General features: G+C 35.3%; 5 protein-coding genes across 10 annotated transcripts in view; 3 read left to right on the forward strand and 2 right to left on the reverse strand.

The window, feature by feature from the left end:
- The window catches only part of LOC106134517 (paxillin), a 51,889-nt gene extending 47,364 nt beyond the window's left edge, over positions 1 to 4,525 (forward strand). For all 6 annotated transcript variants that reach the window (XM_060944490.1, XM_060944489.1, XM_060944491.1 and 3 more), the window contains one exon: positions 990 to 4,525. In XM_060944490.1, the coding sequence (XP_060800473.1) occupies positions 990 to 1,256 (267 nt within the window). In that variant the 3' untranslated portion in view covers positions 1,257 to 4,525. The remainder of the gene's footprint in view (positions 1 to 989) is intronic.
- Positions 1 to 18,624, forward strand: part of LOC106134506 (CD63 antigen) — a 515,731-nt gene that overhangs the window by 74,322 nt on the left and 422,785 nt on the right. The window lies entirely within an intron of this gene.
- On the reverse strand, positions 5,405 to 7,402 carry LOC106134493 (X-box-binding protein 1). Its single transcript, XM_013334557.2, has 3 exons — positions 7,053 to 7,402; positions 6,490 to 6,897; positions 5,405 to 6,164 (listed from the first exon to the last, which is right to left on the reverse strand). The coding sequence occupies exons 1-3, from the start codon at positions 7,199 to 7,201 to the stop codon at positions 6,071 to 6,073; spliced, it is 651 nt and encodes a 216-aa protein (XP_013190011.2). The 5' UTR covers positions 7,202 to 7,402; the 3' UTR covers positions 5,405 to 6,070.
- Positions 10,739 to 13,563, forward strand: LOC106134508 (COP9 signalosome complex subunit 5). The gene is made up of 6 exons (XM_013334587.2): positions 10,739 to 11,060; positions 11,283 to 11,386; positions 11,475 to 11,605; positions 12,024 to 12,218; positions 12,562 to 12,829; positions 13,308 to 13,563. Exons 1-6 carry the CDS (start codon positions 10,849 to 10,851, stop codon positions 13,490 to 13,492), a joined length of 1,095 nt encoding a protein of 364 aa, XP_013190041.1. The 5' UTR covers positions 10,739 to 10,848; the 3' UTR covers positions 13,493 to 13,563.
- LOC106134507 (AP-1 complex subunit gamma-1) overlaps positions 14,157 to 18,624 on the reverse strand; it is a 30,331-nt gene continuing 25,863 nt past the window's right edge. Inside the window, exons 18-20 of the mRNA XM_060944394.1 lie at positions 18,053 to 18,145; positions 17,501 to 17,658; positions 14,157 to 17,128 (exon numbers count right to left, since the gene is read on the reverse strand). Of these exons, the coding sequence (XP_060800377.1) occupies positions 17,557 to 17,658; positions 18,053 to 18,145 (195 nt within the window). The 3' untranslated portion in view covers positions 14,157 to 17,128; positions 17,501 to 17,556. The remainder of the gene's footprint in view (positions 17,129 to 17,500; positions 17,659 to 18,052; positions 18,146 to 18,624) is intronic.

Raw genomic sequence — 18,624 nt, forward strand, 5'->3', positions numbered from 1 at the left:
GAGGAGTTTAGTTCTGTGCCACGTTGTGTAGGGTAGTACCTTTCAAGACTACCCTCAAATGACAAATATATGTGACACAAAGTATGTTTAAGTAAAGCATTCGCTTTACTCAAGCTTACTTTACTGTGTGTAAGTTGACAACAAAACTGCCATTACACGAAATATAAGCAATTGTAAATCATTGAAATAATTGTGAAGTTCACGCCAGTCGACTTAATTTTGTGTTGCATGATATAATGTCGGTTCCCTGGCGGCGTGCCAGAACCCTGGACATATCGAACGCGCAGTGAAAACAAAACCGAAATAGTTATTACAGCATGACCTTGGGTGAAACTGTTATTAATTATTATCTTGTCCGTCCGGCCATTAATATCGCGACAGAAATAAATGTGTATTGATAATGCGATATCGCATTTCTAGAAGATATTTGTTCGCGTATTTATCATGTTTATCTCTGGAGGTTGATGTATGGACAAGTGGCATGTTTGTTGATAATTTTAATACAATTTTTATACTGATTTATTAAATAATTAATTTTATTAATATCTATTGGATACCTTACAATTGCCCTGGCCATACATTCTTGTGCGTATGTTACGCATTTATTAAAAGATTTATCTTAGGTATTACGTTCACATTTGTAACTATTTTACATCTCACACACATGCACACACATATGTATATATCAACATATTTGCGTTTAAAGTTTATACTTTCATGCAATACTTTCGCAGAAGTATTATTGAAAATAGGAGTTTTGACATCCAGGGCGTTTTTAATGGTATTTAAAGTCTTTGATTTAAAAATACATGGCCAATCATGCCCAGCCTATCAATAATTAAAAATATCACTATTTCAATCTTAATTCCATCATCAAGCTATAAAGCTATACGAGGCCTTTCAGTATGTTCAAGACTATAGGGATATTAACGTGATTATATGTATTTATGTAATTTCTAACTAATAATAAATTTATTCTTCCTTTCTAGGAGTGCCGCGAGCCTTTCCACGGGGGCTCGTTCTTCGAACACGAGGGGCAGCCCTACTGCGAGACCCACTATCACGGCAAGAGGGGTTCCCTCTGCGCCGGCTGCCACAAACCCATCGCCGGCCGCTGTATCACAGCCATGTTCAGGAAATTCCATCCAGAACACTTCGTTTGCGCCTTCTGCCTCAGGCAACTGAATAAGGGGACCTTCAAAGAGCAGAACGATAAACCGTATTGCCATACTTGTTTTGAGAAATTGTTCGGTTAAGTAAGAGAGATTAATCATAGATGGCGCTGTTTCGGTTTTTAATATTCTTAACTGTTGAAAATTCTACCCACAACACTTCGCCTTCTTCTTCTTCTGCCTCAGGCAAACTGAATAAGGGGATCTTCAAAGAGCAGTGATATACAGTACTACCATACTTGCTTTGAGAAACTGTTCGGTTAAGTTCAAAAGATGGCGCTGTTTCAATTTTTCAATCACTTCCGATATTCTTTCTACGAATGAACTCTTAATTGTCATGAGACATTCATGTATTTATTTAAATGAAGGTTGAAATAGAAGAACTATCTGTCATTTGTACATGTTCGCGGTTATAGTCTCTCATCAACATAACAACAAAAATATAAAGGCAGGTAAATCAAGAAGTCGGTGCATACTTTTGATAACTTTAAGTATATTAGTGATTGTTAATACAAATTTCTAGGGAACAGAACAACATCCCTGGTGTATTGAAGTCGAATAGGCAGCAGTAAATCCATACTACATAATAGTGGTGCTGTAATGCCTGTTGTAACAGGATACGCATCAACAAATACATATTCCATAGATTTTTATACAATTTGCACAAAAATTAAATAGTACAATAAAATGTAGCAACACAATGTAGCGTTAGATTTTATTGTAACGTGCCTAAACTTTCCTGGTTATGTAATTGATAAAACTTTATCGATAAGACGGACGATTTGATTCGAATATTTATTTTTACCACGTTTTTAGTCGGTTTAAAACATAACATCTGTTTAAAAACCTTATGTCTTGGAGTTAAGGATGGTAACATAATGAACAAATCCTCATTTATGGTACAAATATTTTTTAAGATAAACGTTTATCTATGATAATCGAACATTACATCAAACACGAACAAAAATAATAAGAAGATTTGCCATCATTGGTTCAAGTCTTTGACAAACACCTAAACGAATAAAAACGTGGATGCAAAAAAAAATTTCTCGGAATTTATATTTAACTTACGAATGAAACGATTAGTTAGGCACTAATTAAATATAATAAAATTGATTAGATTACAGACTAGATTAGTCATTTGACTGTCCTAATCTTTACTAGTGCATGTGATGACTAAATTATTAAGCCCAGGTCACACAACTAGGCGCTTCACTTGAGGTTTTACTCAACGTATTTCAGTAGACATTTCTTACTGTTTGTTAATTCTATAATGTTGAAAACTCACTTTGGCACTAAAATAGTACAAAATATTAATAAAAAAACACCGTAAGTTTTCCTAAAGCTTTGACAAAATTGATCACTAAAACCGATCATAAATCATTTTGTTAAAAGTCAACAGCAACAGCAGTCAACGCTAATGGGTTAAACATAATGACGTCTCGTTGTTTCTCTTGCTTTGTTTTGCTGTGCTATGCAGGGCATAACTGAACTGTATTTATTTTGTAACATACTATCATCGACAGTAAAAACTCTAAATCTAGTCGAAATATTTACTTGTTGAACAGGTTATTGTAATATTTTATGGACAGGGAATCGGTTAATCATTTGTACGATATCTCGCTGAACCAAGGGAATCTCTTACTTGTTTGTCCTGGGCCTAATTTTCGTTTTACTAAATTGTTCTATATTAGATAGGAGATTTTTCTCGATAAACACGTGATGTGCAATTAGATTAAGTGTCCGAGACAAACGATTTAGTGTATAAGATTATATTATTTAATGTCAAATCATTTTAGTTATTTTTTTCATGTAAAGTTATTTTCTAATGTTTATTTTGTAACTAGCAATTCAAGATTTAATAGAAGTACGAGACCTTGATAAAAAAAGTAACATAGCAATCTGGTTGCACAAATAATTAATATTGATATCTTTTCTCAAGCCGCCTTTTAAACAAAAATAAAAATGTGTTTTCGTAGCTCCAAAAATAAATATTAATTAATTTATAAAATATAACTAGACCGTGTACAAAGTTACGATTACTCAATGGCGTTGTTTAGTTTTCAAATAATTTCGTCACACAATCATTTCAATAATGGAAGGAACCATGAAACTTTAAACAGATTTAGCCCATGAAATATTTACATGAAATTTTTCCCCGTTTTTTTTCACATATTCCATTATTTTTGCTCCTTATAGTTAAAGCGTGATGTTAAATAGCCTAAAGCCTTCCTCGATAAATGGTCTTTTCAACGCAAAAAGAATTTTTTAATTCGAACCAGTAATTCCTGAGATTATCGCGTTTAAACAAACAAACTCTTCAGCTTTATAATATTAAAGTATAGATAAATTATTTTTTCAATAAGCGGTAACGTTCTGTGGTGCCTCACCTTGACAGGTAAGTTGTAAATAGTTAATGGGCTAAGTTATATAAGCAATTTTGTATGTTTTTATGTCTGCTTTAATCCTAGTGGCAAAATATGTGGGATCTTTATCGTTTCATAAGGTGCATTGTCATTTATTATTTTAATGCCAGTACACCTTTTTTGCAATCATACATTATTATGAATTTTATTTTTGTATGCATCAGTTCGAATACTTTTCTAGTTAGGTTCTCAAACCTTCCATTAGTTACGCTACATTTGGTGCAATATCACATCAAGCTAACTCATTCAATGCAATATATAACCTTTTTCCGCGGCAAAGAGATTAGTATGACTTAGCTAGACTTGCTGTAGAATGGGTATTGTTATTTTTCATTATTAATTTACGCGTTTATGTTATCGCTTCAACTCGTTAAGTGCCAAATTTTATCGGCAATATTTTATAGTGTGGCGGCGTTATCGCCATGCATTATAAATGTATTGTGCTAGTTTTTGTAACTTATCGCCACTATTTTTTCTTATTTCTATAGTAACAGAGCAAATAAGACCCAGATAGCGGCGGCCATTGCACGCCCTGTGTAAGAAACGAAACAAATTAAATTATCAGACACAAAATATGGCAAAATTTACTTTAGTAATTTAATTAAAATTGGGAGTAAAATTTTGCTTGTTTTTATTATTTTCATATAACTTGAAACTTGAACATGTTAATGCTATACCTGAGTAACAATACTTCTTGACAATGTAATTAAAACAACAGCTGTTTAAATTCTAACTATAAATATTGATTTTAAATTTCAATGTATGTTTAGTTGTTTATTGGTATGTCCTTGATGAAATGGTGGCATTAATAACTTGAACCGAAACCCGAAATTATATAAAGTTAGCCGATTATGTATTAATCTAAGAGACATGATTTTTATTGAATCTGTAATATTTTAACAAATATATTAATGTTTTTTTAAAGGACTTTTTCGTTTTGTTATACCTAATAGATCCCACCCACATTGTTAAAGTAAAATGCATGATGCACATGTAGGTAGGCCATGATCAAAAAATTTTAACTGAGTTATGTAGATTATGTTCATTCATCAAGACGCTAAAGTTGAGGGCAAAATATTGTGAAGAATATCTGCTCATTCAAAAAGAAGTTTGCGGAGGTAATAAGACCGAACGAAGATTCGCTTCGTGTAAAAACCTGACTTTCACGATCCAGGATCAGAGTCAGATGGCGCAACCTGGGCTCCTATCCACGATGTAACCGGAATTGATGCCAAGAGGAAGAAGGAGAATTAATTAAAGTTTAAATCTCAGAACACATTTATAATTACACTGGACAAATTGCACAGATTAAGGTATCCTCGAACGAATAGGTTCAAGACTTTTTTTTTTACTACATACTTTATATCCCTTACTAATGTTATAAATACGAAAGTCTCTCTGTTTTATTGTTATATATACTTGATTGCTCAGACATTTACACATTAAATTTCTGTCTGTGTCTGTTCTGCATTCAAAACTAAACTTCTAGGCGGATTTGAATGTAAAATTACTAATATTTTTTCAGGAATTTCCCACGGGAGCGAAGCCCCGCGCGAAATCTAGTTTATAATAAATACTGTAATAGATAAACATCCACCTTCGCCTTTTTTATTACATTACCAATGTAGTATGCGTAATTACCTAACACCGATTATTACGTAGGTATAAACAAAGATAAGACTATCAATTGGGTTTTACTAATAGGCTGCTCAATCATTTTTTATCAATCTAGACAGATTTCAAGATATTATTATTTCTTGGTTTCTAATGCTTTAATTTAGGTCATTGAAAATAAAATATAAAAAATCGACAGAACACCGTTTATTTTTGTGCTTTTGATTAAATTAAGTTTTACATCCCTATACTTACTTACAGCTATAAATTATTATACAATAAGATAAACTAAAAAAACTGTACAAACATTAGCTTAAAACTAGAATAACTAATTACCTATGAACTAGTCAGTCTTTGGCGAGAAGAGATCCAGAACTTTCTAGACTAAGTCTGGAAACAGCTCTGAAAATGATTCGCACCAAAAATCTGACAAGTCCATCGCGTCATGTTCACTGAGGGGAGATGATAGTGACTCGTAACCGAGATCTGAAGAGAGGCTCGTGTGCGAGGGAGACAGCAACAAGTTGTCATCAATAGAGTTCGGTGACAAGGTCATCGGTGAAACCATTCTCAAATCAAAGTCCGTTTTCAAATCCGACAATAACTCTGTATCAACTTTGATAGGAGTGTCTACTTTAACTGGAGCAGTTTCTTCAGTGACTTGCTCCTCGCACGGCACTTCTACGGTTACACATTCATTGTCCTCATCGAAACTGGCATAAAAAATGTCTCCTTTGTCATTTCCATTCTCGTCTTTTATTTGTACGGTTTCTTTAGGTGCTGTGACCACGATGTCCGGTGTGTAGGGATGTGCGTAGGAGTGCTGGGACAGTATCCTGTCAACGTCGTGCTTCATGTCTACGACTGCACTTTCACTGGGTTCCATGTGCTCTGTTGCGGTCCCCACCACTTGATTTCTTTCAGCACACTCTCCAGATTGCTGGACTGGGACCTGTAAGGATAAAATGTGATTAATGAAAAAGATAAAAATCTCTACGAAATAGTAATTGGTTTTTATTTTTTTGGGCAGTTTATAGTTAAGACCATGTCCAATGTCCATGTCATTAAGTTGTCAGGAGTAACAAATTAAAGTGATAGGTACTTAGTATCACATAACAAAGTAGTAGGTTGTTGATTAATCTAGACTATGGGTAGGTCAGTAATTAGAAAAACTACCTTGACATATGGTGCCATATTTGTTGACACATTGCATCATCCAGTTGCCGAGGCATTAAAAGATTTCTTGTTTTAAATTTGTTCAAAATATCAATACTTACATCTTCAACCGCTCCTGAAGTACTTGCGCTAATTTCTTGTAATAAGGAGTCTGCAAGTTGATGGAGGCTGTCAAGGTACTCTTCGGAGTCGAGGTGAGCGAGGAGGTCTGTGAGAGCAGGCATATCGCCAGCAGCAGCCGCGCCGCGCGGATCGCCGGCGGGGGCCCTTCCTTCTGCTGAGGAGACGCTGCCGGTCCTGGGGCCCCCGCGACGCTCCGCGCCGCCGACTCGCTGCGAAGCGCTGCATTCTCGCTCAAAAGCCGCTCGTTCAGCGCTTTTAAACTCGCAACCTCGCTCATCAACTTCTCATTCATATCCATAAACTGCTTCAAACGATGCTCCATTTCGTCCATTTTAGCCTTTTTCCTGTCGCGCGATGTTTGCGCTGCCACTCTGTTCTTTAGTTTCCTGTAACAAACGTACCAAACGTTTAAGTACATTTGTCGCTATCGTCAGTTATCACACAGGTCTAGTTTGACTGGAGACTAGAAAATACAAAAGGAAAAACCAGTGACGTTGGATCTCTGATCCCGTTAAACGTCAAAATTATTAATTTAACTCACTTTCTTTGCATTTTCTCTTCCCACGTAAGATGGTCCAGGCGCCGTTTCCTGGACGGCGGAGAAGGTGAGACGTCCAAAACCACGTTGGAGTCCATCTCCTCCACCGCCAGGTAGTTGTTAGGAACGGTGATGATGATAGGGGCGCTCATTGTTTTTCCTTCGTTTTTGTCTAACACAAACACCTCACACGCCACTTGATAAAAGTTCTATTGTCTTGACGAGAGCATGCTAATCGCAACTTATTTTCACTTTATATTACTGGAGTACTTCTACGATATATTTCCGCGAGCGCGTAACAAACGATTGCGTCGTACATTATCAAACTCGGCTTTAGTATTGAAATATTTTGTACCATTCTCGAAAAGTGTATGTGGAGCAACGCTATTGGTTCGAAGACCTTGTAGGCGGTGTTGCGTAGTCATCAATACGACAAGGATAGTACTGAATTTTCAATAGAATAGAAAGAGATAAACATAATTGCATCACAACGCCCTTCTCTCAACGATAGCGGCAAAGTTTGAAACGGAGGGACAATTAAATATGTATTATTGAATCATCGTAAGTATTTATGAAGTTATTTAATAAAATAATTAATACAAAATTTGGTAAACAATTTATTCCCAATATGAGATAACGAAAGATTAGATGTCAATAGAGAGTTGTTAATAATAATCATTTTAGCGATGTTTATGAGTCATCAGACTGCCAAGAGATACAGCATGACGAAATACCGGCGTAAACAGTAAATGTTTGGTCGAGTCGGCTCGACAAATACCACTAGCTTTTTATTACAACAATTTGCATGATGCAACATCAGGTGTTATTTCTAAAAATCTAAAAACTATGCTAATTTGATCCTTGTGTTTATCCATCATCAAAGATGAATAAATGACTACGCGGACACGAATCAAAACTCTTTTATTAGCTTTTTCTTTTTATATACCTTGCGCGAGGCATTGATCTTTTGGGAATTATTAAAAAGACTTAAAGCTAGCGTTGCTCCCTAATTCATAAAGGTTTTGGCATGGTTTTGGTTTTGTCATAATTTCTGTCCCAAATATCATCAAAATTTATCCTGTTGATTTTAAGTTATACTCGTAATAAACAAAAAAACTAATCATCTTATTATAGAAAAAAAAAGAAAGAAGAAAGAGAGGACAATGAAAAAGGAAAGAGGCGTGATTTTATGTATGACTGTATCTTATTATAGGATAAAGAGAGAAGATATATATTTTATTGTTGTAACAAAAACTACAGACTGCATCGATTTTGCCAAAATAAATTTATTTTTCCAAACATTATGGCAGCTGTGAATATAGAAAAGTTACCATGGTTAAAAAATATAAAAGTCAAAATTATATACTTACGAGTGAGATATCTTCGACCAAGTTATACACTTAAACAAAAGCCACCAATTTAGCCTCTGCATAGAATAAGTTTAATGGAGAATCGGTCAAATGTTGATGGTGCCTAAATAAAGAAAACGGGAAGAACATCTCAACATGCATCTGAAATTGTCATGATCAACTATTATGAGCTATTTATTCCCCTGCAAAGGTTGTGAAGTGAAGGTGAAAGCCAATTTATTCCAAGAATACGAAAAGGTTTTTAAGATTTGTTTGTGAGACTTGTATGGCCGTAAAAGTACCTATTTTTTAAAAGAAATTTGTAATACATTCAGTCAGAAAAGTATCGGGAATGGATTATTTATTTATGGTTCCAAATTCAAATTTTTGTTTTTTTTGTTGTTGTTAGATTGGCACAACTGTTTTCCATTTTGGCGCGGAGTTTGAGTTGCATCTGTTGTTTACATTAAATACAGTGCTATTTTTAGTTATATCATATCTAGTGTGTATTGCTAATTTCATAATGGATAAAAACATCGAACAAAGAGTTTGTCTTAAATTTTGCATTGCCAATGGAATATCGTGTTCGGAGTCACTGAAAATGTTACAGAAGGCTTACGGTGAATCGACTTTATCAAAAACTCGTGCTTATGAGTGGTACAAAGCGTTCAAAAGCGGTCGAGATGTGATGGAAGATTTGCCTCGCTCTGGTAGGCCATCAACGTCTGCAACTGAAGTTAACATCGCAAAAGTGAAGGAAATAGTGACTGAAAATCCTCATTCAACTTTGAGAGAGATAGCCACCGAACTTTCTGTATCTCACGAGTTGATCCGTACCATTTTAACTAATAATTTGGGTATGAAACATGTTGCCGCTCGGCTAGTCCCAAAAGACCTGAATTTTTTTCAAAAACTCAATCGCATGAGAGTCGCTGAGGACATGCTAGAACGAGTCAATTCCGACCCAACATTCATGAAACGCATTGTTACTGGTGACGAGACGTGGGTTTACGAGTTTGACATGCAAACTAGTCAACAAGCTTCGGAGTGGCGCCTTCCAACTGAACCGAAACCGAAAAAACCACGCCAAAGTCGTTCAAAAGTCAAAGTCATGTTGACTGTTTTCTTTGACTATCGCGGTGTTGTGCACTCGGAATTCTTGCCGGAAGGTCAAACGGTAAATAAGGAATATTATTTGAGTGTTATGCGGCGTTTAAGAGAGCAAATCCGACGAAAAAGGCCAGATTTGTGGAAAGAAAATTCTTGGATTTTGCACCATGATAATGCACCTTCGCACAAGGCCATCATTGTGAACGAATTTTTAACCAAACACTCAACAAATACCATCGAGCAACCACCATATTCACCAGATATGGCTCCAGCCGACTTTTTTCTTTTTCCTAAACTCAAATTACCACTTCGTGGCACCCGTTTTCAATCGGTAGAAGATTTAAAAAAGAATTCGCGGCGAGAACTGACCTCAATTCCGGAAACAGCGTTTAAAAAATGTTTTGATGATTGGATTATTCGTTGGCGTAAGTGTATCGTTTCTAAAGGAGCATATTTTACATACATACATACATAAAATCACGCCTCTTTCCCGGAGGGGTAGGCAGAGACTACCTCTTTCCACTTGCCACGATCTCTGCATACTTCTTTCGCTTCGTCCACATTCATAACTCTCTTCATACAAGCTCGGCGGTTTCGGGTACTTTTGACCTGACCCTTTACCAGGACGTCCTTAATTTGATCAAGATACGTTCGTCTAGGTCTTCCCACTCCGACCTTTCCCTCCACACTCTCCTTGTATATCTGCTTAGTCAACCTGCTTTCATTCATCCTCTCCACATGACCGAACCATCTTAACATACCCTTTTCTATTCCTGTAACTACATCTTCTTTCACATCACAACATTCCCTTACCACGCTGTTCCTTATCCTGTCACTCAATTTCACACCCATCATACTCCTTAACGCTCTCATTTCCACTGCATTTATTCTGCTTTCATGCTTCTTTTGCCATACCCAACTTTCACTCCCATACATTAATGTCGGGACCAACACGCCCCTGTGCACAGCCAGTCGAGCCTTTTTGGATAGTTTCTGACTGCTCATAAAGGCATGCAAAGCTCCATTCACCATGTTCCCCGCGTTCACTCTCCTTTCAATATCACTATCATACTTGCCATCTGATGAGCATATTTTGAAGGTGATAAAATAAATTTGGATGAATAACAAACAGTTTGTGTATTATTGATCTTTTCCTGCTACTTTCTTGACAGAGTAGTATATATAAAAATTCTGTCACTGTCACCTATATGTGCTGTTATTGTCAATGCCATCTGTCACTCGTTCGAAGGTATTTCGTTCGTTCGGGAGTTCGGTGATTTTGTTTGGTTTCGTGATTTTATGCATTTCACGAATTTCTACCTATTACGAAATTAATTTTTATGGCTTACAACCGTTCTTCTTCTTCATCTCCCGAAATAACTTTTAACGAAATAAAAATGGCATCCACAAGCGCTAATTCTCAGATGACGATAGCTCAGAAGACATGGACGATGGCGAACAATATCGAAACAGTGTCCAATGTTGATGATATTTATCGTTACGATAAGAAACAACAGCAGGATATCCTTGCGGCGAAACCATGGGAAAAAGAGTAGGTATTTTCCTTTTAGATTGTAACTAGCGACCCTCCCTAGCTTCGCACGGGTAGCATGTTTAGATATAAACTTTTCTGAGAAAACATCTTTCCAACGTTTCAAACAATAAGAAAATCCGTCCGCGACTTTCCGAGCTTAGCGCATACATACAGATAGAGAAAATAGCCAATGTTTTTTATTACATTTATGTAATTCATTATCATAAATTCTAATTGCAGTCCTCACTTCTTCAAAGACATAAAGATATCAGCACTAGCTTTGCTGAAGATGGTGATGCATGCGCGTTCTGGAGGTACCTTGGAAGTCATGGGATTACTACTGGGTAAATTAGATCAAAATTATTGTATTTCACATACAGAGGTTACTTCCAAACATGTAAATTATTAAATTCCTTTGTTGTTTATTTACAGGCAAAGTTGATGCAAACACTATGATTGTTATGGATTCCTTTGCTCTCCCCGTTGAAGGTACAGAAACTCGTGTAAATGCACAAGCACAGGCATATGAATATATGACAGCTTACATTGAAGCAGCTAAGCAGGTATATTCTTTATTTAAAGTTATTCTGATGTGTTTTTGAAGAAATGTGGCAATTCTATATTTTTTGGACAATTTTTTTTTTTTTTATAGATTTGCCACTCTTTAACCATAACTGGTTATGGTTTTTCAAATTATACATGATGAGATTGGAATACTGATAGCCCATTGCCTCAAAGAATAATTTCAGATTTAATAATAAGCCTATGCTTATTGGCAATTCCATCCATTCTTTTATATGTATAAACCAATGAAAATGATAAGTAAATAAATATGGGTCAGACTACACAGGTTTAGTTAGCCTTGAAATAAGTTCAAGACTTGTGTTACAAGATATTTACTCAATGATGCTATATTTTATAATAACTGTTATTGTGAATAAAGCTCAAGTTACATAGCTTTAAAAATACCACAATTTTTAGGTTGGCCGCCATGAAAATGCAATTGGCTGGTATCACAGTCACCCAGGGTATGGTTGCTGGCTCTCCGGCATTGATGTCTCCACGCAGATGCTGAATCAAAACTTCCAGGAGCCATTTGTAGCTATTGTCATTGACCCAGTTAGGACCATCTCTGCAGGGAAAGTGTGCCTTGGTGCTTTCAGAACTTACCCAAAGGTATGCTGATTTATTTATTTATTTATGTACACAAAAGCATTTAACACAGAAATTTTAGTACAAAGGTGCTACTTACTTCAATAAAAATCTCTTTCAGTAGACCTGTTTGATTAGATTTATATGTCACATATATACATACATAAAATCAGGCCCCTGTGGGAAAGAGACACTTAAAAGAGACAAACTTGAAAAATATTATTCTAATAAATGTAATAATAATATTCACTTTGAAGAGCCTTCAAATATATTTTTTACTGTTATTGCGAATAAACAACATTTGCCAGTTTCATCTTCGAGATATTTTATATTCTAAGAAAAATAATATACTATCAACTATTTCTAGGGCTACAAACCAGCAAATGAGGAGCCTTCAGAATACCAAACTATCCCTCTTAATAAGATCGAAGACTTTGGTGTCCATTGCAAGCAATATTACTCTCTAGAAGTTTCCTACTTCAAGTCGTCTTTGGACCGGAGGCTGCTGGATTCACTATGGAACAAATATTGGGTGAACACGCTTAGCAGTTCCAGTCTCATCACCAATGCAGATTACACCACAGGCCAGATATTTGATTTGTCCGACAAGTTGGAACAGAGTGAAGTGTCTTTGGGTCAGTATTATTGTTTTAATACGATTTATGTTGTTAGTCATAAAGTTAGTCATAGGGTCCAGAGATTAAAGATACCTTTGATAATCTCAGTAATTTGTACTGTTTTTGAAATTTGATTGAGTAGGCAAGTAGATAAAGCTTGAAGAGGTAAAATACATTTTTCTAATTTAAAAATAAACAGCTATTATGTGTTGAAAGATATTTTTTATGTATAATGCTCATCTATCTCTATCAGAAAAATCTGGATTTAGTATGATTTCTGTTAGTACATATATTATTATATTGTTTGCCGGTTGACTGGAAGTGATCCCTTCATGGGATAAGTCCGCCATTGCAAGTGATTTATTGTATGTGTAAATTTCTATGCAATAAAGATATTACAACAAACAAACGTTTTTGCGTCTACGAGGTAAACCTCAAGGTAGACAGCTCAAAGACTGAAAGGCGATTAGTATTACATACGACTATAACTTTCCAGGCCGAGGCGGTTTCGTCACCGATTCTCACGAGAAACGCACCGAAGATAAGCTGATGAAGGCCACAAAAGACGCGTGCAAGACCACCATTGAGGTGATCCACGGTCTCATGGCGCAGATGATAAAAGACCGCCTCTTCAACGGAGTTAGCGGACGCCCCGCCCCGCCCACGCCTATGATCGAGTGAATGCGAATGTTATGTGCTACTGAATAAGTCTTTGTATACCTAATCTTAAATAAAAATACTGATATCTTGCACTTTTTCTTCTTTATGGTACTAGCTGCGACCCGTGGTAATTTTGGGATAAACATACGTTTAGTCACGTCTCTATCCGTTGCGGGGAGACGAAGCCAACAGTCTCGAAGACTTGAAAGGCCTGAAAGACGATGGCCAGAAGACATGTTTTTCCAGGTTATCTTCTTGCCGTATGATAAAATTTCATTAAAAACTGTTCAGTTTTGCGTGAAAAAGTAACTAACACACATCCTTACAAACTTTCACATACATAATTATTAGTAGGAACGTACCAATACTGGACAAAGACCGTAGTCGATAACTGTCAAGAGGTCAAATTTTCCTATTCAGTCGGGGTTAATTTATTTTTATTAGTATTATTATGTAATTTAGGGCCCGTGCAATTAAAAGCTTAGCGGTCGGTGGCACGCTGCACTGCGCCGTTTAATTACACTTTCAATCCAATCTATCAGAGTCGGGCAGACCTGTTTCGAACGTAGTCGGCGGCAAGCTGCATGGTGCAATCGCTCCGTGTATAGACAAAGACCAAAGTTCTTGCTGTACTTACTATCTACGTCATAGGGGAATGTGATGCCAAGATAAAAAAATAACCAAGTTATTGATTATATAAACATTCTCAAATATTTATTAACCAATTTACATAAAATCATTATAATCATTATGTACATCTTTCACATAGCTTTAGTTATACACAAAATCATAAATCTCACGTTGTGGAGGGCCTTCTATTTAATCAGATATTTTATAATGAAACAAGCACCAAAATTACGATATATATATCTTTGCGAAGCTCTTTATATACTGAAAAATAAAATTACCTTTCACAATTGCAGGCAGCGGTCACAACAATCTATTAAACTTTGCAGTGCCGTGCATTAACTATTCTGTGGGTGTTTTTTAAATTTTATCGTATCTAAATTTACATAAACCTCTTCAACCAACTGTTCTGAGGTGTCAATAGTGAACTTTGCATTTTTAGTGATATAATAGAATTACATATAATTTAACATTGGACAATGAGGAAATGTCCAAAAATACCCACTAAAACAAAATCCGATGACAATATTGCTTAACACCAAAAAAATCCTGATACCTGTGTCATTTAATGACGCCCGGATTTCACAGTTCAGTTAGCATTAAGAAGGCTGGTTACAATCAAGTGGACATGTCCTGATGATCGTCAATCAATATGCTGAGCAAGCATAAATGCGATAAATTTAATTATTTTTTAACAGTATGTAATTGGTAAGTTTGGGAAATACAAAGAAAAGATTTTTCGGAATTTCCACGAGAACAGTAAAAACAGAATAAAACGATACAAATTCGCGAGTAAAAGCTAAACAAATGTATGTGCAGATAAATGTTCACTATTGACACCCTTAGACAGCATTTATAATGTGCTGGTTAATAACCTAAACATAAATAAGTAGGATAGAAATAAAAATAAAACTAACTTACTAAGTGTTAAAAGTTATAAAATACGAAAATTGGGATATACCAAGTGAATTAATCCTAGTTGATTTCAAAAAGATGTACGTAGCAGTTCATATAAATATTTACATGTGTAAATGTAAAATATTATTATGGGTCCCACATACAATATCCGAAATATAAATTGACTTAAAATAGCGTTGTCCGTTGTCCAGTCATACCTTACCTTGATTTTCGCTATTGAGCATAGGTCAACTTACATGCCGAATATTGTAATATATCGCCCATGGGATAAGCAACAAATCTCATACACAAATAACTACTCTTAACCAAATGCATAGGGAATAACGTTTTTATACCAAACTAGTTACATAATGTGGGTTCTTTAAATTAATTAATAAAATACCGTTACTGTCAATGTGGAAATCCATAGCAACTCATTTTTCAACAATTCAAAATATGTTTGATACAAGCTTTTGTTCTCGACTCTGCTCGTGTGGGATTCCGCGAGAAAACAATCATAATCGATTCAGAAGTTTAGGCGTGAACGCGTAAGTAGAGTTACTTTCACATTTACTATATTAGGAATGGATATCTTAAATTTCTTCCTTCAATTTCATTTTCGCTTCAAATAAAGATAAAATAGTACTTTCAAGAATTGATTACCTAGGATTTCAACACAGCAGTAACGGGCGAAATCAATATCGAACCGTGACTACATATCCACAAATATATCTCGACGTATTACTAAGTGCTGTTATCACACTTCATCATAGTGATTTTAATCATTATTAAGTACAATCCTTACAGCCGTTTGAACATCATTCTATACATGTTTATATTACATATCGCAATCTCAATTTATTTACATAAGCCTTGGACGACACAATACGAAGGAGTCTTGCGAGAATTTTCAGATAAAACCACATTTTATTACATAAAAAAGTTAAAAGTCAAGAACTACCTGCACTTTTGGTCAATAAAGATAGGATGTTGATAACGGACCAGCCCTTGGTGTCACTTCCCTCTCTGTCTATTTTTGAGGTTAACCGTAGAGTTAGAAAAAGAGGGAAGACATATTACTTATCAACGTTCGTGAATCGACACCCAGAAGTTTGCAAGCCTTCTGGTGGTGTGTATAGCTTTTTTGCTTTCTTTTTCTTTGAAAAGGAGAAGATACACTTAAAAAGTTCATAAAATATCACCGAAAGTAAAACTATTTCTTATTATTTAACTGTTTATAAATATTTATAACATATTGTAACAGTTTTAGGTAATTTTGGTACAAATATCCTAATACTGTGTCGCAAACTGTAAATAAAAACAATTAGGCTGCATTTTATATAGATTATAAGTGCTTCACTAAAAGCATATGCTAAGTGATCATCAATAGTCAATTTCAAATAAAAAACAATAACTGACCATAAAAATACCCGATGTTTTTTTTACCGTCAAAAGAAATGAATATGAATATAAGGAGTTTTCTCATGGGAAGGAATTACATTTAGTTTTTAAAATAAACAAGGCGTGGATTGGTCGAGGATAAATGATGAAGTATATAGCTACATATGGTGAAAATTTGGAAAAAAAAATAGATATAAGACGATAGTAATAGTAATGTATCAATATATTTTAACATGTATCAAAAATTTGCGATTAAAATCCCATCTTAAATTTGAAACGAGATATAGGACCACGCAGTCAGTTTAAGGTATTTAATGATTCTTAAATTACTATGTTATTTACAATTGTGTCGAAGATAGTGTCTAAAGTCTTCTCAGGCAATTTCTTACGAAATTTAACGTCACAACCTCTTATTACCCAAAAAGGTTCTTTCGCGCCAAAAACTATTTTTATTTTTATGGCCAGTTATTAAGACTCTATGGTAGAGAAAATCTACTTAACGCATTGGTACTTAAAAATTGTTTTTTTATTAAAATTTGTTTAAAACAGTGTTTTCTTTTGCACACAAGTAGATTTATCCACACCACAGATTTTACAATCTCACATTTTGGGCCCTAATTTTTAACGTTTAACGTCTTAGCTCTAAATAATAAAGTGGAATGTTGAAAGTCTGTCTGCCTCACTCCAATACTGATGGCTGTATTGCTTGGCGAGGAGTATCCATGTGTGAGTCTGTATATTTGAAACAAGAAAATACTTATAAGCACATTTCAAATTTTTACTGACTATAATGTCATGAAAAGGATATATCGTGTCAATGAGAAACTAGGTAGTCCCGTCTTTTCATCGACAAATCAGATACTCGTTAGAAGTTATGGTTTCTCGTTTGAAAGTGTTGTAATCAACATTTTCTTTAGAAGCGACGTTTTAACGTCACTTTTTTTTGTAAATAATTTAATAATTTAAATTTTATATAAATCGTAATATTTTATGACAATTCTACCCAAAGTCAAACTCATCCATTCACTTCCAGCGAGAAACTACTAAATTTTCTCTCATCTCACGAGAAACTGCCTATCAAAAGTGAGAAACCAATCGTCTTACGTGTGGGCCGTTGGGTGTGGTTGCTAGAGGCAGTAGCCGGGCGGGTTGGCCACTCGTCAGTTGAACAGATCCGGGGGAAAGTTGTTAACTTCCGCCTGCTCTAGCACAGGATTGCCGTCGATGTTGTAGGACACTCGTATTCTCAGTCGGAGCGGAGCCTGGTAGGAAATTTGATTTATTAAAGATTTATGATAAAATAGGTTAATTCAACTAACATTAAAGTATTGGCATTATTGTGCACATTAAATACATATAATCACGTCTATTAAGAGCTACAGTATCATCAACAACTCATAAAATATATCCAAGAATAATTGTCTTTAGTATTGAAAAAAAAAATTCTGCCTCCTTACGTTGAAAGGCAATATTATCATCTCCCTCTTTCTACCATTCTAAAGCTAGAACGAGAGAGAAAATATGAAATATTGTGGTTTGAATGTTCCGTGAATATCATAATAGCTGTCTGTCTTGCCGATATAATAAAATAAGTCCCCTCAGAGTGAATCGGCTGAAAATTAATACATTATTAGTTTTAAAATAATAAGTTCTTACTCTCGTGGGGTTAGTTATCTTCAACACTTGCGTGATGACGCCTTGCGGCAGCAGCACGGTGCCGGACGGCGACATCATGTCTAATCGGAAAGCCTGAAACGAACATTATAATTAAATTTTGATTACGGATTCTTGGAAAAAAAATTCTATATATAAATAAGATTCTGAAAGCGTTATTTAAGAATGAGCAGACAGAATACTGAATATTCTGGAAGATTCAAAAACTTACATACATATAATCACGTCAATATCCCTTGCGGGGTAGACAGAGCCACCAGCCTTGTAAAGACTGAAAGGCCATGTATTACAAAACAAAACCATTTCAAGCAAAAGTTGTTTAAAAAAAAATTCATCAGCCTTCTCTACGTGACTCTATACAGTCGATGGAGTATACAGACGTGACCACAATGTGTGTATGTATAGAATAGAATAGATTAAGTTATCATTAGTTGACGTCGCATCACTTAAATCTAATTATATCTACAACCGCTTCCAAAGCGCATGTGTAGACGAAGCGGCGGAACAATCTACACTGCAGCATTTTTACCGGACGTCATTTTACAATATAGTAA

Source organism: Amyelois transitella, chromosome 5 (genome assembly GCF_032362555.1).
Source record: "Amyelois transitella isolate CPQ chromosome 5, ilAmyTran1.1, whole genome shotgun sequence".
Lineage (NCBI taxonomy): Eukaryota > Metazoa > Arthropoda > Insecta > Lepidoptera > Pyralidae > Amyelois > Amyelois transitella.